This window comes from Equus asinus, chromosome 29, assembly GCF_041296235.1.
Source record: "Equus asinus isolate D_3611 breed Donkey chromosome 29, EquAss-T2T_v2, whole genome shotgun sequence".
In the NCBI taxonomy this organism is placed as follows: Eukaryota; Metazoa; Chordata; class Mammalia; order Perissodactyla; family Equidae; genus Equus; species Equus asinus.
The window spans coordinates 30,642,202-30,668,519 of NC_091818.1; the positions used below are offsets into that span (position 1 = coordinate 30,642,202).

At 40.5% G+C, this 26,318-nt stretch overlaps 1 protein-coding gene across 1 annotated transcript in view; it reads left to right on the forward strand.

Moving 5' to 3' along the window:
- The window catches only part of ST8SIA6 (ST8 alpha-N-acetyl-neuraminide alpha-2,8-sialyltransferase 6), a 120,534-nt gene that overhangs the window by 90,489 nt on the left and 3,727 nt on the right, over positions 1–26,318 (forward strand). The window contains exons 5-7 of the mRNA XM_014846051.3: positions 19,540–19,684; positions 23,204–23,316; positions 26,100–26,192. Of these exons, the coding sequence (XP_014701537.2) occupies positions 19,540–19,684; positions 23,204–23,316; positions 26,100–26,192 (351 nt within the window). The remainder of the gene's footprint in view (positions 1–19,539; positions 19,685–23,203; positions 23,317–26,099; positions 26,193–26,318) is intronic.

Consider the following 26,318-nt stretch of genomic DNA (forward strand, 5'->3'; position numbering starts at 1 on the left):
TTATCTAATGGAGTAGCGTTCTTGTTATGTGTATATAAAGATGAAATCTCTATGGGAAGAATGAAAAAAAATTCTAGGGGTTAGAAAGTTGGAAGAAGAGACTTGAAGAGAGGAACACATGATCCTCAGATTATCTGCAGCCCCAGGACAACCCACTTCCAAAGCATACAGCAGTTAAAGCACTGGGAATTTTAGGGTCTCATCTTAGCTCTGCTGGTGCCTGGCTAGTGACCCTGAAGAAGTCTCTGGTCTTCTGTTTCCTCTTCTATAAAGTGAGGCGTTATAGGGGGGATCTCTAAGATCATTTCCAGCTCCAAGTTGTGTAAATGCTCATCCTGCCTCAAAGGAGTCCCTTCGGATTGTGGCAGTGGGGAGAGAGTTGAGCTCCCATCTTCTCTTATTGTGTTGTAAGAGCAATGAAGTTGTTGTCCAAGTTGATCATATACAACAAGGTAAATTAATCAATTGGTGTGTTTTTATTGAGTATTTAGTATATGCAGGTAGCTGCTACGTACTGTATATACTTGATGTTCTTCTTCTCTCTTGATATTAATAAGATATTTTTCCTTCAAAGTCCTCTAGTATCTATGGCAACTTATGACACATATACAAGGTTACATAACTACTAATGCAAGAGACAAATGGGATAAACCATGGATTACTGTTGATCCTCAGCAAAGGAGCAGATACCTGAGAAATGAGATTGTATGGGAAGGCTCCATGAAGTAGAGGCGACTGTACTTTGAAGAAAAGGGAAGAATTCAGACAGGAGCGGAAGGCATGGATGGAGATGAGCCTATGCAGGGCCATTTACAAAGTCCCAGAAGGAAGTATGGATGAGCCATTTTCAGGAGGCTGTTGTCATGTTGTGTAGGGTCCTAGGAATTTGGATTTCATCTTCTAAGTGATGGTGGAATAATTCAAGATTAAATATAGCCATCATGGTTGTAGTGCTGTAAAAATCTTTACTTTGATCCTAGAGGGGATACCACCATTTTGTTTTCCTCGTTTAGTAAATGAAGAGGCAGAGGCTCAGAGAGTTTGGGTGAATTTTCCAAGGTGTCATCACTAGTAAATGAGAGAACTGGGTATCTAATCTTGAAATTCTCTCTGAGTACCATTGCCAGGTCTGTCATACATGCCAAACATTTTCTTTAGGTTGGTTAATCTAGCAATCCCAAGCAGATTGGGTACAACAGGTACCTCTACTTCATTAGGCCAGGTGTGAAGTGATAAAGGCTTGGACTGAGAAGCCCAATAGAACAATCTAGAAGAGAGACACCAGGGTGGAGTGGGGACAGGGAGCACTCAACAGTTCCAGGGACAAGGAGAAGTGGCAAGATGATGACACAAGGCTTCTGTAATTGTAGTCTGATGACATTCTTGCTTTTCTGAATGCTCTGTCATCCGTTCTGTATCTAACTGGATTCATTAGGGGCAAGCACCAGTGTCTGACTTTCTAATTCTAAATTTATAGGCCTTCCCACCTTCCTAATTTTATGAGGGAGCCAGGAATTTGAAGATAAAACTCCACTGTGTGATTAGTGTCATGACTAGGAATAACTATCAATTCCCTCATCCTAACTTTCACTGTTATTCCAGCCTGATAATCACACACTAATAACAGATTCCCTCTGGATTGCTGGAATTCCTCCTGATGTTCCGGGTGGCTAGTTCAATCTCGTGGATGGCTCTATTTAATTGAGTCAGAGACATGTTGCTAAAAAGAGGTAGTGTTTTTTTGAAGCCCTAAATTCTTCTGATCTGTTGGGGCTGAAATGAATGTTTTCATGCTTTGAGAATCCCTGCAAATCACTGGAATTCTTAGATCATTGTGTTCTTAATAATAACCTGTTCCTTTAGTTTGAAACATACATTCATTGTAAGCCTATTGATTCTAAAATCATAGTATTTTAGCATGCCATCTTGATTTTATTTCTCGTTTCATTTCTTACACAATGACTCTTTCTCTCCCACTACACAGCCAAACCCTGTAAAAAGTTGTCTATACTTGCTCCGTCTTTCACCCAACTCCTTAACTACAATGTTTCACCTATGGTCAGCAGTGACCCAACATCACTAAATCCAGATGGCATTTTCCATTCCCATTTGCTTGACCTCACACCTCTTACCAGTATTTTGAAAGGATAGACCATTCCTCATTCCTTGAAAGATTCTTCTACTTGGTTTCTGTATCACTCTGTTTGTTCCTTCAGCTCCCTCCTCTTCATCCCCATATCAATCCATCCTCAAGTCTGATGGTGTTTTAGGAATCTCTCTCTAGAACATGGGAACCCCTGCTGGCACATAGCAGGCACTCCACGACTGACTGTGGTTGGGTGGGATCTGTTTGCTTCATCATCGCCTCTCCTTTAGACTGTTGCCGTGCCCTGCACCCTGATCATGGTTCACCACGTTGGTATCCTCATCCATTCTCTACACAGCAGCTGGGTGGAGTTATTTTCATGGAAATCAGACTATGGTCTCTGGTCATAACATGCTTCCACCACTCTTACCCATGCCCCAACCAGTTTGGAATCTGTTGGTGGGATTTTCGCTGTATTCAAAATAAAAACTAAACTCCTGCAAGACCATATGCTGCCTGCCTACTATCTACTTCTCCTGCCTATCTGCCCACCACTCTCCTCATGGCTCTTTTTGATCTACCTTCATGGATCTTTCTTTTACTTTGTCAAATGTACCGTACTGACTTCAGCCACAGAGACTTGACAATGCTGCCCCTTCTCCCTCCCCCAGTTAATATGTACTAATCTTTCAGATCCTAAATCATTCATCCCTTCTCCAGGAAGGCATTTCCTGAACAACCTGATTAAGTCATTGCTGCTGTCCTATAGTGAGATTCTCCCTCATAACACTGATCACAACTATGAATTTCCATTTTGTGTGTGTGATTAATTGATAGACCTGTTTAATCTGTGGCCCATGTATGTTGTAGAGTGCAAAATAATGATAGGAAAATATTTTCATCAGGAGGAACCAAGAATCTTTCTAGATCATCCTAGAAATGGGTCAAAAATAGGAACCAAGGGTTGAAAAACATAGCCAGGTTTCTGGGCTCAGGACCACGGGCTCAGCTTCAGGTTGGCTCCATGCCTTTTATCATTGACCTTTCCTGTTTGTTTTCCGTAGTCTTTAATTTTATTTTATATTTGTTCCCCCCTGTGAATGGCTGACTTCCCACTAGCACATCTTAAAAGCACCATTTTCCCTTTGACGACAGACATTTGGGTAGTTGGTTATTTGTGGCATCAATATTACTATTATTTGGCTAGGCCACTTCTCCCAGCCAGTGTCTTTATAGATAATATAGAGATAGTACCTTCCTCCGTAAGTTTTTATGAATATTCAATGTGTAAAATGTTCAGTACAGAGTCCATTATTTGTTAAAATCTCAATACACAATAGCTATTATTATTATTTTCAGATTAATATAATTTTCCTAACTTACAATTAATATTTTACTAAAAATTGTTTAAACTCTTGACATCTGTAATAAATACAGCTAGTCCCTGAGCAGCAATAAGCTGCAGTAGTTTCATTGCCAATCCTCTGCCTAGGGGGATGTGTAAACATTTATAAGCCCCAGTTTTGCCTTTGTGATGCATCTTGTATGGATTATCCCACACATTTTATAAGGACCAGCACTTCCTATTCAGTTTGTTCTATTTAAACTTTCTTTGATCTTTTCATGATGGAAAATGGGTCACATAAAGCAGAAAATATTAAGCTTCAGCTTTCTAGGTTATAGTCTTCCTGTGCATTATTTGTGGTAGAAAAGGGCTGAGCTTTATGTGAACAGTCTGTGGCTTGTCCCTCCCTTTCAAGATGGCTGTTCACATCAGGTCTGGTACCAGGCTCTGAGGTCTAACCAGGAATGGCTCTGAGTTGCTCGAAAATTATTCAGCTTGATTGTAGGCAAAGCAAAGAGTGGCACATCCCGCCCTTTCTCCAAATTATTTAGCCTCCAGTGAGGACTAAATAAAGACTGGCAAGCTAAGGATAGGACGCCTTAATTCTTATCTGTTGGGCAAAGCCTGAGGGCAGAGATGAAAAGTCGGGATGTGGAGAGAAACTGGACACTAAAAGCAGGAAGAGAAGTGCCCAGTTCCAAGAGGCTAGGCAGAAACACAAGCTGAGTTTGGGGTGGATGCCAACAAGCAGAAGATGATGAATTCTACAGTGAGCTCTGAAAGATGTCCCAGAAGAATGCTGAGCTGGGAGCTGGCCTGCAGTGGCTTTCTAGGAGCACCTAGGGCCGGTTTGTGCGTGTGAACCAGGCTCGTTAATTGACTCTGAGCAGAACCCGCCTCTTTCCCGTACTTGTGTCTGTGCAGAGCAGAGACTGCCATCCGTAGCACAGAGATACACATGCATCCCTTTTCCCTAGAGCAGACAGTGAGCACTTGGTTTGGTAGGTTAAAGATAGTGAAATAATGAGACCTTTAATAAAAGAAAGGATGTAAACACAAAATATGCTGGCAACATTTTCCTTAGGAAATACTTCACAGAGTAGCATGTTTGTGCAATTACACTAAAGATCGGTTCAGCATCAAAATGACAAAACTCTGTTTTTGTAGGGTGCACAGTGTTCATTCAAGATCTTCAATATGTTGCCAACAATGTCTGCAAAAAAAAAAAATTCTTACTCCTCCCTTCCCCCCTACAAAATATCTAAGCAAATAGAAATATAAGCTCTGTCAACAAAAGTTTGGTGTCAATGACTTCTTTACATTCTCTTCACACGTAGAATAATAGTGGCAGTGACCTGGATTTATTTTTTTTATCTGCAAAGTAAAATATAGTCAGAAATCTTAACATTCATCTTACCAGTTGACTTTGTATTTTTAGAACTTGTGTTTTCCACACTTATGTAATTCTCAATTGACTTTAATTTAACAATTTAAGAAAAGCAGGGGCCAATGATGCTCTAGATCACTAGGAGGGACCTCGAGAGGTCAGTGGGGTCATAGCTTTGTGCTCATTCAGAATGGCACCTGAAACCAGCCAGATGGTTGAATATCATTCCTATTTGCAAAGACCACACAACTCTGCTTTTCATAGTTCTAAGTTCTACTGCTGCAGTGTGATCTCATTTTCTCTTTATGAGTCTTGGTATGAATTCAAATGATAACAGGTTACAAGTTCATTATGAAAAGGTCATTGCCCCCCACCAACCTTCCCTGTATCAGGGAAGGCCCGAATCAGAAAACTGTATATTACCCTTGATGTCTTCTCCTTCAGTGCCCATCTGCAGTCCATCACCAAACTTTGACAGTTTCACATCCTAAATATGTTTCAAATCTATCTACTTTTCTCTATCCCCCACCACTACTCTGGTCTAGGTTACTGTGTTGGTTAATTTTACGTGTCCCCTTGACTAGCCTATAGTACTCAGTTATTTAATCAAATGCTAATTTAGGCATTGCTGTGAAGGTATGTTGCGGATGTGGTTAATATCTACCATCAGTTGACTTCAAGTAAAGGAGATGACCCTTGTCGATGTGGGTGGGCCTCATCCAACCAGTTGCCGTCATTAGGAGCAAAAACTGAGATTTCTCAGAAAAGAAGAGATTCTGCTTCAAGACTGTAGCATCGACTTCTGCCTGAGTTTCCAGTCTGCCCTACAGATTTTAGACTTGCCAGCCCCTACAATTGTGTGGGCCAATTCTTCAAAATAAATTTCGGTAGATAGATAGATAGACAGACAGACAGACAATTTGTTCTGTTTCTCTAGTAAGCCCTGATTGATATAGCTACTCAGCTCTTAACTGGTCCTCTGGTTATCTGTTGCTGTATAAAAAACTGCCCCAAAACTTGGTGACTTAAGACAGTGATTTCATGTTCTCTCATACTTCCATGGACTGGCTGGGCTTATCTGGGGAACTCTTTTTTCGGTGAAGAAGATTTGCCCTGAGCTAACATCTGTGCCAGTCTTCCTCTATTTAGTATGTGGGTTGCTGCCACAGCATGGCTTGATGAGTGGTGTAGGTCCACACCGAGGATCTGAACCTTCAAACCCAGGCCACCAAAGTGGAGTGCACCAGACTTACCCACTATGCCGTGGGCTGGCCCCTTGGCTGGGGAACTCTTAATCAAGGAATTTCTTGTGGTTGCAGTCCAGTGATGGCTGGAGCTGGAGTCATCTAAAAGCTTGCCTGGGTTGGACATCCAAGATGGCTCAGTCACACAGCTGGCAGTTGCCATTGGCTTTTGCTAGGAGTTCAGCTAGGGCTGCCATCTACAGCACCTTCAAAGGAACCTCTGCACGTGACTTATGCTTCTTACAACATGGTGGCTAGATTCCCTGAGGAAATGTCCAAAGTGTGAATGTTCCAAGAAACCCAACCAGAAGCCACAAGACTTTTTATGAGCTGGCTTTCAAAGTCCCAGAATGCCACTTCTTCAGCATTCTCTTGGTCCAAGTGGTCACAAAGCCCAGCCCAGATTCAAGGGGAAGAGTTTAGATTTTATTTCTTGATGTTAGGAGCAACATGTGTGTATAGGAAGATAAGGAATTGATAGTGGCTGTCTTCACAGACTGTCTCCAGTACTGGGTTGTTGCCATATCCTCCGAACAGATCACACCACCTTGATTCGGAACCCCATAATCTAACCCCCTCACTGAAGCCAGAGTGCACATGCTAAAATGCATATCTCATTGTGTCACTACCACAGCTAAGACCTTCCATGACTTGCCCTTCCCCAGAGAAGAAAGCTAAACTGTTCCCTTGGCTTGCTTGTAGGACTTCCCGTGATATAGTTCTGCAGCATTCCTCACCTCGTACTCTTGTCTCTGGAGCCAGGCAGAGTTCCTTTCAGCATTTTGCACGCTCCATGCGCTCTCTCTGTCTCCTCCAGGCTTTCACACTCCCTGTTCTCTGCTTCATCCCCCAGGCAGTCTTCACCCCTCTGTCTCTCTCTCTTGCCTTGCCTGCCTAACTTCTCCTCATCTTTTGGTTTTCAGCTTCAGCTTTCCTTCTCCTGGGGAGCTGAGCCCTGCCACCCCGGGTTAGAGTTGGCTGCCTTTCTACGTGCTCTGGCCCGCAGGGCTGGCCCAGGTCCTTGGGAATGCGTGGCTATGGAATTGGACTCAGTTAAACTTGCTTTCACTTTGCTTTATGACTGCACCAGCACAGTGCAAACCCAAGCTTAAGAATTCAAGTGAGTGGCTGTTCCACTCAGAGCAGCACCTAAAGTTCTGGCATCTATGCAACTCTGGGGGAGTGAGTGAGGAGCCCAGACACAAACTGTGGGCTCCCTACCTTGTACTGGCAGGCATGTCAGTCTCAAAGGTCCACCCTATTGTCACAAAAGGAAGTTCCCACTGGGCTGGAGTCTCCCTCATCTGGGTGGCTTTTTTTGTACAGCAGTGATATACAGCAGGCCTGGCCCGGCCCAGCCCACCTCCTCACCCTCTGCAGGTCCCGCCTTCCCCCAACCCCCATTCCAGTGTCAGTCTGTTGGCATAATGTTGTAATTGTTTGCTATTGTGTCTCTCCCACTAGACTACAAGCATTCCATGGGCATTTGCTCCATCTTTTTTCTATTATATTCCTGGTACTGAGGACAGTGCTAAGAGCTTGATTTACTGAATAAACGTACACATGAATGAATGACTGCAGTCTTCAGTTTATCCTGAATGCTCTTCCATGTCATTGAACTTGTTTCCTGATTACCCTCTTGGTGCTTGCAGCTCATATCTGTTCTCCTTTGTGTCAGACTCTTTTTCTTAGGAGCTCTGCTGCCTGGGCAGGAAGTTTCAGCCGTGGCCTTGACTCCATGAACCCCTGTTCCCAACCCTCAGCCCTTTACCTTGTATCCAGCTGGGCCTTCCCTGGCCCGCCTGCTGGAGGGTCTGGACACTGTTTTAATCTTTCATATAGATAATCATGAAAATTCAGCACAGTTTAAAATGATTTCACCACATTTTACAAAATGTCTCAGGATATAGATGTTTATTTGCCCATGAAGGTCAGAGAGTCTATCGGCATATCTTGTGACAGTGGCTGTGGGGGCTCTCGGTGACTTTTTTCCCTCTATGTGTCTCTGTTATGGTTTATTTGTGTATAATAAGGCAACATTTAGAGGGAGTATGGGGCAGTGATTAAGAGCACATAGCCTTAAGACTAGGGTTCAAATCTCAGTCGTGTCATTTACTAGCTGTGTGACCTCAGGCAAGGAACTTAGCCTCTCTCTCTGTCAGCTTCCACATCTGGAAAATGGGAATAAAAATAACGATAATGATAGTGTTTCCCACATAGGAGTGTTGTGAGGATTAAATAAGTTACTGTGTAAAGTGCTTAGAAGAATGCCTGGGACGTAGTAAGAAATGCATGTGTGTATCTACTGTTATCATTTCTGCATGAATGTACTTGGGCCTCACACCCACATGCTTTGATTTTTATGTTCCTATCTGAACCTGTGTTTTGCATCTGTCTTTCTGGCCCCTTTTCTGTTGAAGGTTCTATGTGATCGTGTGAGTGCTGGCCTTTCTCGCTGGCTGTTTCACGGGTCTCTGTGTCCTCGTTGTTTGTGTGTGACCGTCTGCTACCTTCTGTCAGTCCCTTCCATCTTTCTTTGTCTCACGCTATGTCCATCTGTTTGCTTTTTTTTCTCTTGGTTTCCCCACAGTTTTAGTTTTCTTTTTCTCTTTAAACTTTCTTCCACAGTTAACCCTAGGATAAAAACTGAAATGTAAACAGTATTTTCTGGGGCTGGCCCCGTGGCTGAGTGGTTAAGTTCGCGTACTCCGCTACAGTGGCCCAGGGTTTCGCTGGTTCGGATCCTGGGTGTGGACATGGTGCCACTTGTCAGGCCATGCTGAGGTGGCATCCCATGTGCCACAACTAGAAGGACCCATAACTAGAATATACAACTGTGTACTGGGGGGATTTGGGGAGAAGAAACAGAAAGAAAAAAAACCAAAAAGCAATATTTTCTGAACTCATGAGTTTTCTATTCCCTTTTCAAAGAGTTAGAAACCTATGAAGACACTATTTTTTCTTGTCCTTTGTGTATACAACCTTCTGTTGATTTTCTCTCCTTGCAGTTCGAGGTGCATTATACAAAAAAGTTCCCTGTTTTGTTCACTGTTCCTCCTTGGTCATAGTTAATAAACCGTTCATCGCCTTTGTTGCTTTGCTCTGAAACCTTCTTCCATATTCTTCTCGTCTAAATTGTGCTGCCCCAGGTGCAAGATGAGGGCAGGGATGGAGTCTCTTATTCCTGGAACATGGGAGGCTTTTGGTAAATATTTGTGAAATAAATGAATTCCACTGGGGACTGTTGGGGGTTAAGGGAAGATGGAGAAGAGCATCGTGTCATGGAGCCACTGTCTAATCTCCTGGCAGCCTTCCGTTATCCTTTATCCTCATTCTTTCATCTACTAAATAGATCTCAAATTTCCCCCACCCCACTCCAGCCCTATTCACCCTAAAATGATTTGCTTTTAATCTATTTTTTTAAAAAAATTTTATTTTTTTCCTTTTACTCCCCAAAGCCAGTTGTATATTCTTTGTTGTGGGTCCTTCTAGTTGTCGCATGTGGGACGCTGCCTCAGCGTGGTTTGATGAGCAGTGCCATGTCCGCACCCAGGAGTCGAACCAACGAAACACTGGGCTGCCTGCAGTGGAGCGCGTGAACTTAACCACTCGGCCACGGGGCCAGCCCCTGCTTTTAATCTTCAATTAGGTGAACTCTAACTGAACAGCCTCCCAGTTTCCCCCAGTTAGCCTTCCTCTCTGTGGTCTCCTTCTGCTACCGTCCATCCTCCATTACCCAAGAGATTGTTCCCAAACGCAGGCTTATTTTTCATCGAACATGTATTTATCCTGTGCCTCCTCTGTGCTGGGCACTGTACTAACACCTTCACAAAATCTTCCCCTTACCCTCAGGCTAGTTGAAGTGCCCTTCGTCTGTGCTCTTATCATAACCTCATCATACCTTAATCTATCTTATATTGAAATTATATTGAAACAGCAGTTGCATTTTCTATCTGTCCCTCCTATGATAAGTTATCTCCCAGAGGGCAGGGCCCATCCATGCTTTATTCATATCGGTATTTAATAACTTGTAAGTTGTAATCCTCATGACCTTGAACGATGGCCATCAGTTGATGGATGCTCAGTAAATATGTGCTGAATTGTTCGATGTGGTGGTCTGTATCTTGGAGTGATGCAAGATAAATCTAATTCTTCCTAAGTCTTGAATTATTTGAAGACAGCTCTTGAGTCCCCCGGATCTGTTCTTCTCTGGTCTGGACATTATTAGTTCTTCATCTGTCTTGGATTTCAATCGGTCTACCAGCATAGCTGCTCCCTCCAGACAGGCCCTGGTTTCTCAATGTGCCTCTGAAAGCAAAGATCCAAGCACACCAAGCATGGCTTGAGCATCACAGAGATACACAGAATGTATCTCTCCTTCTAGCCTCTATTTTTTTAATTATGTTGTTTCAGGTCACATTCAAATTTTAGTAAACCAGTGCACATGGTGAGTTATATCAAGCCAATTTGAAATCTGCAAATCTCGTTCACTCCTTAAATGGGCTCTGACCAGGGATGACTTATTCTCAACCTCCAATAGTAAACTATTCTTTCTTTCCCACCTTCCCCATGCCCCCACACCACAGAGCACACACACTGGCCCACACGCAAACACACAGACTCACCCAGAGTCCAGCACAGTCACTGGGCTTGAAGACTGCATAGAGGCTGGGCGCGTGGTCTTATTCATGATGTGACATCAACGTCCACTTAATGTGAAAGGCCCTTTGAGCTCATAGTGCTCTCTTACTTTTTTATTTTAATGTGCTTCTGATTATGAACTTGAGGATTTAAAAAAAAATCTATTGGGTAGTAAGATATAGTGGTTCAAACAAGAGCATTTTATTCCTTTAATCTCTTCCCACTTTCTTTGTAGGGAGTATTATACACGATGGTTTTTGCAGGGCATTGATTGAGAATGGGCTTTAGAATAAGGGTTTGAATTGGCTTTACCACCTACTGTCTTATAATTTTTAGGGGAAGAAAAATAATTTCCCCTCTACCCCTCTGAATTCTCAGCTGAGACCCCTGTAATCAAAAGCAGATTAACAAGAGAAAAACAGACTGGTTTGTTAACATGCAGACCTCATATGTACGTGGGAGACACCCAAGGGAAGATGAGTAACACCCAGAGGTGGCTTAGAATTCAGACTTAAATACCATCTTCACAGGGAAAGGGGGAGGGGAGGGACATAGGCCTCTTAGGGGAGAGTAGATGATTTTTAGGAAAGATGAATGGGCCTTTGGAAGAATAGATGGGAGCTATGACAGCTTGTGACAGTTTGTGCAGATGTGGTGTCGACCTCTAGTCTCTTCTCCAGGGATAAGACTTCATCTTTCTTGATGAAACTGCCCGGCAGGGGATCTATGACAATTGAGCTCCTTTTGGAGGACCTGTCTTTAGGCACAGAAGGAGAGTTCAGAGCAAACCTCTCGCCCTGCGTTTGCTGTTTTTCAAGTGCCTACAGCTCAAAAGCATCAATGTACCAAAACAGCACATTTTGGCAGGGGTCAGGTGGGGTGTACTCTGCTACCCTTCAGACTGAAAGTTATCTTTTTAATTTTCTTCCTTACCACATCATAAGCGCCATAAAGGCAGAGACAACACTTATTTTATTCACCAATGTGTAGACAGAATTTTTCACAGTGCTGAACACCTACCTAGGTGCTAAATAAATACAAATGAATGAATGAATGAATATGTAATATGTGACCTATTGTCCTCAACTGTAAAATGAGTGTTAACCATACCTATTTTGTAGGGTTATTGTAGGGCTTAAATGAACAACCATCATGAGAATGCACTAAATATTTGATATTGTTAGTATTGGTCAATCAGTGACTTACATAACGTAAAGGAGGGAGAGAAGAAAGACGAAAAAAGGGAGGATCAACAGGAGAGAGGCAGTTGGTGTGTGGCTTGGCCTAAGCATGTCGTTGTTTTGGTGAAGAAGAAGAAATGATTAGGATGGTAAATAAGTCTCTTGAATTTCTGAAGGTGGTTGTGTTTTAAAACTCCTTTTCCTAGGACCTTCATTAGTGTCTTAAAGAATGGTTACCAAAAACGGTACCTCTTGGTTGGTACTTAGGAAGTACCTGGAGCCCCTACCTCATCCTAATTGCCCCAGATCTCAGTAGAGAGTCTTAGAGAGTTTGATAGACAGGAGAGATGCCTGTGAGCTCTGGGCTGGGGCAGCAAGGTCGTTAGTATTCAGAGTGTCCTTTAGTGTCTTGCACACTGTAAGCCTTAAGTAGTCATTAACCTTTGATGGAAATCCAGGAAACATCTGGTTTAGAACCGAAGATTTTTGACCCGAGACTTGAAAAGAATCACAAACAAAGACCAAAAAATAAAAAAGTAAAAACAAAGGAAATACTCAAGGCCTACAGTGTTAAAGAAAAAGGAATTTCCACAATTTTAACAAAAATCCCTTTCTCAAAATTATATTCATTAGACCAACTGTGATGCAAAGATGACTTTGCACATTTTCAGATTCTGTCTTTATAGATCAAGGCTAAAAGTATCAAGCCAGATTCTCCCAGGACCAACCCACGTCTTAAAAGTTAAGCCCTTTTGAAAGTATGTGAACTGTTTTCAGTTTTGGAACTCCATATGATAGAAACGGTCCTCGCTCTTTCCTGAGGTGGGAGGAGAGTGTATTCTCCTTTTGAAACTGGATTGTATAAAGGAGGTTGCTGAATGTGTGAAACAGCAAAGCTTAGATCATCATCAAGCCAAGGGTTTCTTTTCAATATAGTACTGGGCACATTGACCTGGCCGCTGGGGAACCTTGATCCCAGGTGGGACCCTGTGCATCCTCCATGTAGAACGAGAGCCTCGAATGTCACAATTCCATATGGAGTTTGAAGCATTTGTATGTAAATTGTATGGCAGCCTATGAGTTGTGTCTGGGCAAGTTTTCAACAAAATGCTTCCAGCAGGATTTTGGGAACCACTATGTTGTTGTGATGCCATTAGGAAAAGCATCCTGAAGGAAGAAGCTCAAATGAGAGCACTACCCCCAGTTATATACTCTACTACAGAGACTTGAATGGCAAAAGACATAGGTTGGAGTCATCATAACCTGTGTGCCTTGATCATGTCACTTAACCTCTCTGGTCTCTAAAATGGGCATAATAATATTTTCTACCTCCCTGGTTGTTGTGGGAATCAGATGGGGTAACAGGCGTGAAAATGCTCTGGAAATGTAAAGTGTAAGGTTTGTACATGCTGATCTGGTTGGACATTTACTAGTGTGGAATGTGAAACTACCCATTTTAGACAATTTAGGTATCACGGTAACAGCATGTTTTCTAGCATCTTAGTTCATTCAGGCTGCTATGACAAAGCACCATCTACTTGGTGGCTTATAAATAGACATTTGTTTCTCACGGTTCTGGAGGTTGGGAACTGGATGTGAGGGTACCATCACAGTTGAATTCTGGTGAGAGTAGTCTTCTGGGTTGTAGACTGCTAAATTCTGGTGGTATCTTCACATGAGGATGGAGAGCAGAGAGAGGAAGCAAGCTCTCTCCCAACTCTTATAATAACACTAATCCCATTTGTGAGGGCTCCACCCTCATGACCTCATCTAATCCTAGTCTTTTCCCAAAGGCCCTACCTCCTAATACCATCATACTGTGGGGTAGGATGTCAACATATGGATTTTTGGAGGACACAAATATTTAGTTCATAACATCTCAACCTGAGCCCCTCAAAATTCATGTCCTTTTCACATGCAAAATACATTCATCCATCCCAACAACCCCAAAGTCTTAACTCCTTCAGCCTTAACTCTAAAGTCTACAGTAAATATCATCTCAATCAGACGTGATGAGACTCAAGGTTCTATTCATCCCGAAGCCAATTCCTCTCCAGCTGTGAACTTGTGAAACCAAACAAGTTATGTGCTTCCCGAATGCAATGGTGGGACAGGCATAGGATAGACATTCCCATTCCAAAAGAGAGAAAGAGGAAAGAAGGAAGCAGCGATGGACCCCCAGCAAGTCTAAAACTTAGCAAAGCAAGCTTCATGAGCTCTCAAGGCTCAAGGTAATCCTCTTTGGCTCAATGATGTGTCCTCCAGGCCCACTGGGGTGACACTCCAAGCTTCTGAACCCACGGTGGTGGTAGTCCAGCCCCTGCAGCTCTGCCAAGCAGGAGTCATGCCCCTGGGACATTACCAGGCACCTCTCCCTGCCCCCCCATGGCTTTGGGTGGCCCTGCTCCCAGGGCTTCGGGCAGAGATTGTCTGGCCTGTTGAAAGCAGGTCACCCTTTTGAAATCAGGAGGCAGCCCTGATCTCTGAATCACCTTTGGGGTCCTTCTTCCCTTCTCTTGAAGAACAGCACCTGTTTGCAGCCAAATAGCTCTATGATCCCATCCTGTAAAATCCAGGATGTCCAACAGCCTCCTTCATTCCGTCCTGTCTCTTTCCTCTTCAGTTCAAACTGGCAGTTTTCCTGCTGGGTGGCTGGATAGATCCCTGGTTCACACCCAGGCTGATCTCCTTACCAAATGGATGCCTGGTCATACCCTAGTGTTCTCTCCTAAGCACACTTTCTCATTTTTGCAATATGAATAGACTGAGAATTTTCCAAATCTTTAAGAAGTTCTACTTCCCTTTTTATTAATAGCTCTGTCTTCAAATCATTTCTCTCTTCTTGCATTTTACTATAAGCAGTGAGGAGGAACCAAGCCTCTCCTTCAACATTTTGCTTAGCAATCTCCTCAGTTAAATATCCAATTTCACTGCTCACGAGTTCTACCTTCCACTGAACATTAGAATTCTAAGACAATTCAGCCAAGTCCTTTGCCAATTTATAACAAGGACTGCCTTTTGTCCCTTGTCCAATAACATGTTCCTCATTTCCATCTAAGGCCTCATCAGAATGGCTTTTACCATCCATATGTCAATCAACATTCTGCTCATGATTACTTAGGTATTCTCTAAGGGGATGGACATTTTCTCTGCTGCTCTCTTTTCTTTCTGAGCTCTCACCAGACTCACCTTTAAAATACTGTTCAGGGCGATCTGGGCTTTTTCTATCATGAACCTAAAAACTCTTCCAGTCTCTACTCATGACCCAGTTCCAAAGCCTCTCCCACATTTTTAGGTATTTGTTATAGCCGCACCCCCACTTCTTGGTATCCATATCTGTATTAGGGTGTTCTAAAGAAACAGAAGAAATAGCATATGTATAGCTATATAGAAAGAGATTTATTTTGAAAGATTGGTTCATGCAATTATGGAGGCTGAGAAGTTCCCTGATCTGCCGTGTGTAAGATGGAGATCCAGGAAAGCTGGTGGTTTAGTTCCAGTTCAACCCTGACAGCCTGAGAACCAGAGAAACCAATGGTGTAAGTTCCAGTCCTAGTTTGAGGGCTCAAGGACTAGAGGGCCCATGGCGTAAGCCTGGGTCTGAGTCTGAAGGTCTGAGAAACAGGAGTGATGATGTCTGATGGCAGGAAAAGATAGATATCCCAGCTCAACAGAGGGCAAATTGGCCCTCCACCACCTTTAGTTCTAGTCAGGCCTTCAGTGGATTGGACGATGTCAACCTGCTTTGGGGAAGGTGATCTTTACTCTGTCTACTGATTCAAATACTAATCTCTTCTGGAGGCACCCTCACAGACACACCCTCACAGACACACCCTCACAGACACACCCAGAGATGATGTTTTACCAGCTATCTGGGCATCCACTTGGCCCAGTCAAGTTGACAATAAAATCGACCATCACGTCTAGTTAATACCAACGATGTCCTTCATTTCTTGACATCTCCCTTACTTTTTACACGAGAAGGGGAAAATTGCCATGTCCGTTATTGTGAACATGTCTAGCGGACTTTAGAGTCACCAAGGATCAGAATTGACTCTTTTTAGGGACGATGGGAAATAGAATAACAGAGGTAAGATTCCATTTTGTTTTGTTTGTTATAAGTAGCTCAACTTTATACCAACACTGGCTATTCCAGGGGTCTCTACCACATGGATGAGCTGGGAAGCGACAAAGAGCCTAAATTTATAATTCTACCACTGCATATAAAGGCTTAAAAAGTCCCTTTAGTCAGTGGCCCTAGGTGGCCTTCAGAAATGACATTTTGGATAATTATTCTGATATTTTTTTCTGGGAGGATTTTATGAGTGATTAGGTGTTTAAGATTGATTTTTGATAGTGATTTTTTTAAAGTGCAAAGGGGATGGCTAAACTAACTCTAAAATACTACTCCAGCAATAAAAAGGAATAAACTACTGATACACACAGCAATGTACATGAACTGCAAAAACATTTGTGCCAAGAGAAAGAAGTCTTACAGGAAAACATGCGTACTGTACGATTCTGTTTATATAGATTCTAGAACAGGCAAAATTAATCTTTGGCAAAAAATAATCACAAAAGGGTTGCCTCAAGATGGAGGAGGGCTGGAGACAGCCTGGGAAGGGATGTGAGAGAATTTCTAGGGGCAAGGGGCTGGTAATACTCTATATCTTAGTGGGCGATTGGGTTACAGAGGTGAATGCATTTTTCAAAACTTGTCGAATGCAGTTATAATTTTATTATACATAGATTTTACCCCAAAATATAAACAAAACAATGATAAGCATGCTGAAGTGTTCAGGGGTGAAGTCTACTGGTATCTGTCATTTGAATTGCAATAATTACAGCAACAATGCATTGATGGATAAATGAACAATAAGGCAAATATGTAAAAAGTTAATTGTAGAGTCTAACTGGTGGTTATTCAAGTGCTTGTTGTCTAATTCTTCCAACTTTCCTGTAGGTTTGGGAAATTTTATAGCATAATGTTAAAAACGTAATTTCAGGAGCCAGCTTTGATGGCCTAGTGGTTAAAGTTTGGTTCTCACTAATTTGGCAGCCTGGGTTCGCTTCCCGGTCAAGGAACCACACCACCCATCTGTCAGTTGCCATGTTGTGGTGGTGGCTCACATAGAAGAACTAAAATGACTTACAACTAGGATATACAACTATGTACTGGGATTTTGGGGAGGGAAAAACAAAAAGAGGAAGATTGGCAACAGATGTTAGCTCAGGGCAAATCTTTCCCTGTGATATAAATATAATATGTTTATATTTATATGCAATATATGCAATATATTATTATGCAATATAAATAAATATATATCTATATATAATTTCAGAAAAAGCCTATTGATATAAAAAAAACCTCAAAGGGAACTCTGGTTAGTGTTTTTTGGTGATGCAGTGTACTTTTAAGCACTGAATATCCTTAGAGAAATTAAGTTGCTTGTCAAAGGTAAATGAGATTTCATTACATTGCCTTTCTCAAAATGCTGCATAAAAGAGATATTTAAAATTATAAACACATAAGGATTTCTGAGCTTGCCATGTGTCACACGTATTGTTATGAAATTAAATTTATAATTAAAAACTGCTTGGTATCATGTTTTTGACTACGCATCATTCCATTTCCAGTTTTTTTGTTTTGTTCATCTCTGTGAACTATCTTTTAGAAATAGGTTCTGAAATACAAAGATGGGTAATAAGTAGGTGATAGAATTGAGCTAAGGAGAATGCACTATTTTAATGATGTAAGTCAACTGATAAGAAGTATTGTTGAAAGTCTTGACTTTGGGGTACAAGTAATATCACAGCACTGACTTTTCATACCCTGAGAATTATTGGAATTTAGGAAGACTGGAATATAATTCAAAATGACCATGGCAGATTAGAGCACGGTATTTTTTTCAAAAGATCAGAATTCAGTAGAAACCTATACAAAAGTATACCCTTCAGGACCAAAAGTCAACAAAAAAGTGTGGAATGAGGAAGGGCCAGTTATAAATCGAGGGTGTCGACACTGACCACTGTCAGCTCTGCCCGCTGAATATCCACTGTCCCTTGGGCTGTGATTGGATCCAGCTTTGACATATATTTTTAAGAAATATGGAGAAATAAGTAAAGGTTTAAAGAGGAACAAATGACTAAAATAATGAAAAACTGGTCCTATGAGGAAAATCTGAGAGAAGAGAAGAGGAAATTCTATAAACTCGTCAAGATTGAAAAGATTCAAGTTTTGCTTGATTACCACTTTCTATTAGATGAAATGTTTTTATGAGGAGATTCTACGAAAAACTAACAAGGGTAATGGATTTAAGCTAAGAGATGGTTCAGTTGTGCAAATGGCAGAATCTCTTGACTTCAAGGTTGATTAAACTCTAGAACAATTATCAAGAGATGCTGTGGAATCTGCATCCCTGGAGAATCATGTAAACAGAATGTAAATTCTAGGTGGTCCTAGGTTCACCTGGCAGTTGGGGGCACAAGCAGGTGATCCCCGGAAGGACCTTCCTGGGTCTGCATTCTAATGATAATGTTTCACTCCAGAGTAATAGTTTTGAAATATAGTTTTGAAATGTACTGAATTACATTTTTCTGGGCTCTCTATAAGGAATGGCAAATTTAAACTTGCTTCACTTAAAAATTTACTGTGTTCAATAAAATAATTGCACTGTATTAATGTACAACAATGCAACTATAGTGATACTGTATTAGATACTTGAAATTTGCTAAGAGATCTTAAGTGTTCTCACCCCCCAAAAAAAAAATTAAAGAAAAAGAAAAAAATAATAAATATATGAGTTAATAGATACGTTAATTAGCTTGATTGTGGTGATTATTTCACAATGTATATGCATATCAAAACATGAAACAATACACCTTAAATGTAAACCTTTTTTTTTTTTCCTTGTTCTCCCCAAAGGCCCCTCGGTACATAGTTGTATATTCTTCGTTGTGGGTCCTTCTAGTTGTGGCATGTGGGACGCTGCCTCAGCGTGGTCTGATGAGCAGTGCCACGTCCGCACCCAGGATTCGAACCAACGAAACACTGGGCCACCTGCAGCAGAGCGCTCAAACCCAACCACTCAGCCACGGGGCCAGCCCCAAATATAAACCATTTTCATTTGTGGATTATTTCTCAATCAAGCTAAAAAAGTCACTGTATCGAATGAGTCTTCTTTTCATCGCATGTCTCGTAATAAATAATTACATATTTCTTTGTTGATTGTATAACACCGTTCTTGATTTAGTTCCTGTACTTTATAACTATTATAAAATTATTATTATGAAAAATTATGATTATAAAATGATTATAATGTATTCTGTCATTTTTCTCTCTGTTATAACATTATCATTAGAAGAAAGTTTTTATATTTAAAACCGTTGTATTAATGAGTATTTCTACTGGTAACAGAGTCTCTAACTGAGAATAAGTATGTTTAATATATTTTGCCGTTTTACTCTGCCAGGTCATCTTTCACCATCCAGGGCCAGTTGGAATGGAGTGAGATAAAAATGTCATCTTTATGAATGATTTATCTTCTTTCTGAAAGTCAATATGGCAAAATCCTCTTTTGCGTTTTCCATTGTAGCCTCTATTTTTGGTTTCTTAATCTTATTCCTTGGCTCCCTTTTATTCTTATCCTTTGCAGAGCCAAACTTGCTTCCTGTTGTGATGCTGTTCAAAACTTCATTGTTTCTCAAAATAACACGCCAGTTGGGACTAACATGAGTTATGAGGTGGAAAGTAAAAAGGAAATCCTAATTAGAGAGAGAATTTTTAATATGTTTCCAGTGGTGAGTAAAGATTTGTTCTGGTTTATTTATATCATCATTCCAGGTGAATTTTGTCTCACTTTAAGTTATAATGTGTAATAATGGAGGAGTTCATGAATTAAAACGCCATACTCTGTTTTGTTGTATAAGATATTTATCGAGGTCTGTTTTCAAAAGGCAATTTTGGATTCAAAGTGGCTCCGTAGGGAATGGTATTTATATCTTAAATGATAAGCTGTCCCAGTTCTTGAGTCTTCATGACTCATCCTTGAATGAGATGAGGTACTTGGGCGTTCTGCGTAGTAATTACAAGGACGTGGGAAGATGACCGTTTTTCACCTGGAATAAGATTCTTTCAGTTGTCAGTTTTGGTGACTAAACCAATTCCTTCAGAAAGAGCTGTAGGTTTATGTGGCTAATCTTTGGGAAGTAAATGGATAAGAATTCGTGGTCAATAAACATAACCTCCATGAGAGAAGGATTTTTGTCTGCTGTGTTCATTGATGTATCTCAAGCTCGTAGAACATTCCACAGTACATAGATGCACCCATTACATATTTGTTAAATAAACTAATGAGTAATGATATAGTATCATTACAAGAAGAAACTTGTCCTTTAACATAAATCCGAACTTGGGGGATATTTTTGTCATGAAGAACATCCCGTTGCTTAAAAACTTACACTCTCAGGAATCTTTTTATGATTTGATTAAAAGCAATTAGACCAAGTCAAAAATGCGATCACTTTATACATCCAATTTCCCAACTATCTAGAATATTGGATCCTTACAATTAATTTCTTTTTGTTGGACCTCTGACTTCTTTCAACTAATTTATTTTTGGTCATGTAAGTTGTTCCAAAATTTTTTTTTTGTATTACAATTCAAAGGAAGAATAATTTGCTTGCAGTGAATGAGAAATAAATAGAAAATGAGAGAGAAAAAATCTTGTAAATTTTCTGGAAGAAAAAGGGGAACTGAAAAATGACTCATAAAGCATTCTAAAAATGCCCTTATGGTGCATTGAAATAACCAATCATTGAAAAGATAATAACTAAAGAATATTTATATGCCCTGTCAGGAAAGGCCATGGAGGTTCCTCAATGAGCAACTCTTTCACCCACGCAATTTTTACTAGTGTTTTCCTTGCTTTAGATGGACCAGAACAGAGGAGGAGCAGGTAATTTGAACTCTAAATGACACCTTGAAAAGAATAACTTAACATGGGCTTGATAATTCTGTATGCAATTAACAAAAGCATCCATTTTCCAGATTTATACTGATGTTTAAATATTGGGCGGAGGAAATTCTGAAGTCAATACAGTAACAATTGCAAAGCTAGGTCACTTTCCTATGTTGCTTAAACATTCCCTTTGCATGGATGCAGCTCCCGGGGAGGCTGGCCTCTTTCTCAGCCTTGCGTCTTACACGCCTGCCCTGCTCTGTGGCTCTCAGCCCCGACAACTGCGGGGCACACAGCAGGACACAGTAAATGCTTTTGATTAAATGTTGTGAAGTTACCTCCTCCAAAAACTTTGCTCAGTCAGTCGAAAAGGAAAACGACAAAGTTGGTTTTCAACCAGAGTGAGCCATGGGCAGACAGCTGAGTCGCACAAATTTGCATTTTCTTAGATCTATCTTAGGGAATGCTGAAGTTTGTAATTTATTTAAACTCTTAGGGAACATGAGATCCCAAAGCATATGGATGTTTTCCCCCAGTTGACCAAGAAACCAGAGAAAAACATTCATTCTTTTCAGTGCTTAATTGGAGGTATGTTTCCTCAGTAATCTTTTCTATTGTCCCATAAAGAGCATATTTGCATTCCTACCCTATCTGTAAAATTCAGAATTTATTGTGCTAACGTTTAGTAAACACTGTCTGAAGACATCTTGAGCTAGAAGTTCAGTGACTTGAAATAGTCTTGAGGTATCTGAGAACCATTAGTTTAAGAGCCAAGCACTATGCCGCTATGCATTGCGGATATAAAGAGAAATAAGGCACATGCTTAAGTTAACATCTCGTCATTGAATGTGAGAAGCCATGTGATGTGTATTAGTGGTTAAGAGCGTGGACTCTGGAGCAGGCTGCCAGGGTTTGAATCCAGCTCTGCCACTTTCTAGCCATTACTTAAATTTCTACCTCCATTTTCCCATCTGTAAAACACTCATAAGGTTGTTATGTGAATTAAATGCAAAATAAGTTATGTACTTGGAACAATGCCTCTCCCCTAATAAGCATGATGTGATTTTTAATTTTTAAAGACAAAACCCAGAAGTGCTGAAACAGAGTTTTCTTTGCTTGTTTGGCATCTCCCGGATCCAGCATCAGGAGCACATGGAAGTCATGGCGATTCTGGGGTCCATTGGGCTGCTCAGAACCACATCAGCCCTGGGGAGTTGCCAGGGATGCTGGTCCAACTGGCTTTGGACAGGAGGGTGGCGTGCTTTGTAGCATTTGCCAATTTCAGTGATGTGAACACTCCCACCATGGCCGATGTTAATTTACCAGTGGTTTAACAACCAGCTCACACCATTCCTGAATGTTTACCAGTCAGCTCTCACAAGCTCATACAAGTGGGCTCCAGCACAATGCTGGGAGCTGCACCACGGTGGGCCACTGGGCCAGCAAGCACTTATTGAAAAGTCAGTGCATCCATTGCATCATGCTAGGTTTGCAACAAAAGATGAGAGGAAATTAACAGTATGAACACCCTCTCTGCCCTTGAGGACTGACACTCACATTCTAGAGACAGAACAGGTGAATCAGGCCTTTGTCACGGTGGAGTCTGAGCTGGCACCCTTGCTGCCGGTCAAGGTCACATCGTTTGGGGAAAGTGACCAGCAAAGGAGAGGTGCGCTGTCGAGCTGGAAAGTTATGTTTCTCACTGGGGAGGATTTGGTGTAAGTGAGAAATCTTGTAGGGTAGGTAAGTTGGGTCCTTGGAGGAAATACAAAAGATTCAGGCCTTGGAAATTAATTTGAAATATGTCAGCACAGAGCGGGTAGACCTCGCTGAAGCACGCTAGCTGGTCATCTGTGGAGCAGGCAGGCGTAAATCTCCTATCATCTCTAAGCCTGAAGGTCTAACTACTTAAGAAGAACAGGAAACTTTCGCTAAATTGGCTGTGAATTTTATGTCTGGGAACAGAGAATTTGACGCTACTTTCTAATTGCTTTATTTTCTCTTTTTTGCTGAAAATATTCCTTTTTTGTTAGAGAGGCCCAGTGTGACATTTTGCCATTCCCATTTTATTTACTTAATTACATGAGGTAAACTATATCATATTACATCGTATATACAAATATATTTTGTAATATTACATTATATTGTTTATCATATGTTGTATATTGCTTTCAAGAGAAATGCAACTTAGGTTTACAGGATTTTTTGTTATAAGTCGATCGGCATGCTGTGGGTTGCTACCTGTGTTTCTTTTTCTTTCCTTAACTTGTATAAAATTAAGCTCCTTAAATTAAGCTGATGATGCTTGCGGTTCTAACACTGAAGGTATTTCATGGGAGTTTTCGCTTTCTCCTCCTAGTCACAACCTTTTACAGAGACCCCTTACAATCAGTGTGCCGTGGTTGGAAATGGGGGAATTCTGAATGAATCTCTCTGCGGAACTGAAATAGATGAATCCGACTTCGTTTTTAGGTAAGACCTGTCAAGTCGGCTTCTTTGGAACCAAAGTTCAGTTGGGTATTTAAAGGGATAAAGTAAAGATACTCCGTGTAAATTTTGACCTTTGACCTGTGATGCTTATGTCTACAAATTATCAAGGTAGGCTTTCCTGGAGTGTTAAATGGATCATGAGTTCCTCCGAATGTTGATACCAGAAGGATGAAATTGTGCTATGATCACTTACTTTTCAGAAACTCTGGGCGAAATCATGGTAAAAGAGAGTCTGCACTGCAGAACTTGTCAGAGCCTTTCAGTGTATTAAGGATTTCAAGGCTCCCTGAGAAGGACTCTAGAGAGCAACATTTCCCAGGTTCACCTGACCTTGAAAATCTTTTTTTTTTTTTAACAGAGCATTTCAAGGAAGTTTGGTTCTCAGATGATACTTTTGGAAAATGCTGACTTCGGTATTGTATAGCCGTGCAACATCAGTTTATTTAGTTTTCTGGCTTGACGTTAAAGAACAAAAACTCGTGCAGCTTCTAAATTCTGGTCTTTTTAAAATGTTTATATCTCAATACCAGCCAGCTTGCAAAAACAGAAACAAAAGTGATTTCTATGTGTGCTTATGCTAATAAGCCAAGATGTAGGGCTTCTCTCCTTTCAGAATATGTTGGAAAGGTGGTTCATCCCTGTTGAGGATGGATTTCAGTTGAAATGCACCTTTTTTACAAAGTAAGTCGAAATCTGTTTCTTCCTATTTTAGGAGTCCTGATTTCACCCATCAGAGGAGATCCTTTGATCCCTATCAATTTAATTTTGCTCTTTGTAGCAAAAGAAAAAGAAACACGATTTTGAATCAGTGGCTCTCCCCTCACTTTTATCTCATTTTAAAATTTTACGCTGATGATAATGACAGAATGACAGACCCGAAGGTCCAACAATTATTGAACATGTTCCTCAAGATTAATGTTAAAATGGCCACTAACTTTTTTTGTTAAAGCGCTAAGTATGAAAAAGCCATAATGAAGACAAATAATTTGTCTTATAATAGACTTTTTATAAACTTAAAACCTCCAAGGCATCTGTGCGGAGTATTACGCCTAAACAGCCATTTTACTGTATAGCAAGTGTAGGAAATATAACAAGTTTAGGTTTAAAAGCTAAAAAGAAAAAATCTCGACAGCTGTTTAATTTATAACTCTAAAATAAATGCATATATTTCTAGATTCTACATTTACTGATGCCAGGTATTTTTCTGAATATAGAGTTTCCTTTGAAGTTAACCTCCAAACTGAAACCAAACTGAGGGCTAGCCATGGTTGGTGTTATTAAAATTTCTTTAATTTTAAGCCTGTGCTTATTTTGGCTATATACATTCAGAGTTAATAAAAACAATCTGGAAACTTCTTTTTTTTTATTTCAAAAGATTGAGAGCTCTCAATTAAGTGTGTAAGGAACCAAAACAGGTGGTGAGTGGTTTTACTATGTTAGTGTACATACACAATGCCCGATATTTCCCTTAGAGTTTTCTGTGATATGTGTTGGAAATCACTTTTAATTCTTCAAAAGAATGTGAGACTGGCGGCCGGCCTGGTGGCACAGTGGTTAAGTGTGCACGTTCTGCTTCGGCGGCCCGGTGTTCGCTGGTTCAGATCCCGGGTGCGGAGATGGCACCGCTTAGCAAGCCATGCTGTGGCAGGCATCCCACGTATAAAGTAGGGGAAGATGGGCAGAGATGTTAGCTCAGGGCCAGTCTTCCTCAGCAAAAAAGAGGAGGATTGCTGGCAGATGTTAGTTCAGGGCTAATCTTGCTCCAAAAAAAAAAAAAAAGAATATGAGACTGTTCTAAAAAGTAAATGTGTTACTGTAAGCCCACTAATGAAGGCATTTCTGTGGCCTATTATCTCTAATTAATATTCATTTTTCCCAAGGTGCCGTATTTAATTATTTTCTGATGTATCTTTTTTAATTAATGAAAGAAGTACATTTCATTTGTTTGTATGTTTCATGGAGCGTGGAATAGAATATTTCAGCCTCAGTCATACTCCAGAACACATCAACTTTAAACCTCCTTCCTTAGCAAGCAGTCAGAGATGCTCCCTTTGTATGAGTAGCTTTAAAGAAATGGTCTACTTAAAATTCTGTAAGTGATACTTAGGGAATCATAACCAACTTTCCCTTTTTTGTGACAGGAATATAATTACTCAAAATTACAATTCTTAATTTGTTTTCCAATTTAAAAACAAATTAGTAGTCCAAAGAGGATGAGAACATCAATATGAAAACATCATTATAAGAACATTAGGGTTTTATTTATTAACAGAATAATTTGGTGGAAAAACTATCCATATGGGAATCAGGAGATTTTGGGGTTTTTATATTGTCTTTGCTTCTGACAGAGTCTATATCCTTAGTAGCAATGCCTCAATTTTTTTAAATCTGTAAATTGGTGATCATACCACTGTATAAATATAATCAATATAAATAACAATAATGTTAATAAAAGGACTGTGAACTCTTCAAAAACTAGGCGAGGTGTAATTGTCATTTCTAGTTTTGTTACTTATAAAAGTTGTAATCAATATTGAAAGCATTTATCAAATTCGCGTATTTTGTGCAATGTTAAAATGCCAACTAAGAGTTCGGTACTTATTAAATGGTTTTAATTGGAAATTAGATGGATTCTGAGGATTTCTTAACAGCAATGATTTTCTCCAATAGAAGGACAATGATCATACATATATGTGTGGATGTTTGCATACACACTTTCTTTTTACTGGTTGTATTTTGAAAATATTTTCCCTTCCAAATTTCAGGTGTAACCTCCCCCCAACCACAGGAAATGTTAGTAAAGATGTTGGCAGTAAAACCAATCTTGTGACTGTGAATCCCAGTATCATAAAACTAAAGTAAGTACCTTCAAGTTACATAACTGTTTAAGCAATTTTTTTTTCACTATTGAACATGCTTCTTAGTCTGAGCACTGATCTTGTTGCTGAGACTGACTTGAAATACAGCTGGAATGGCTTTTTGGG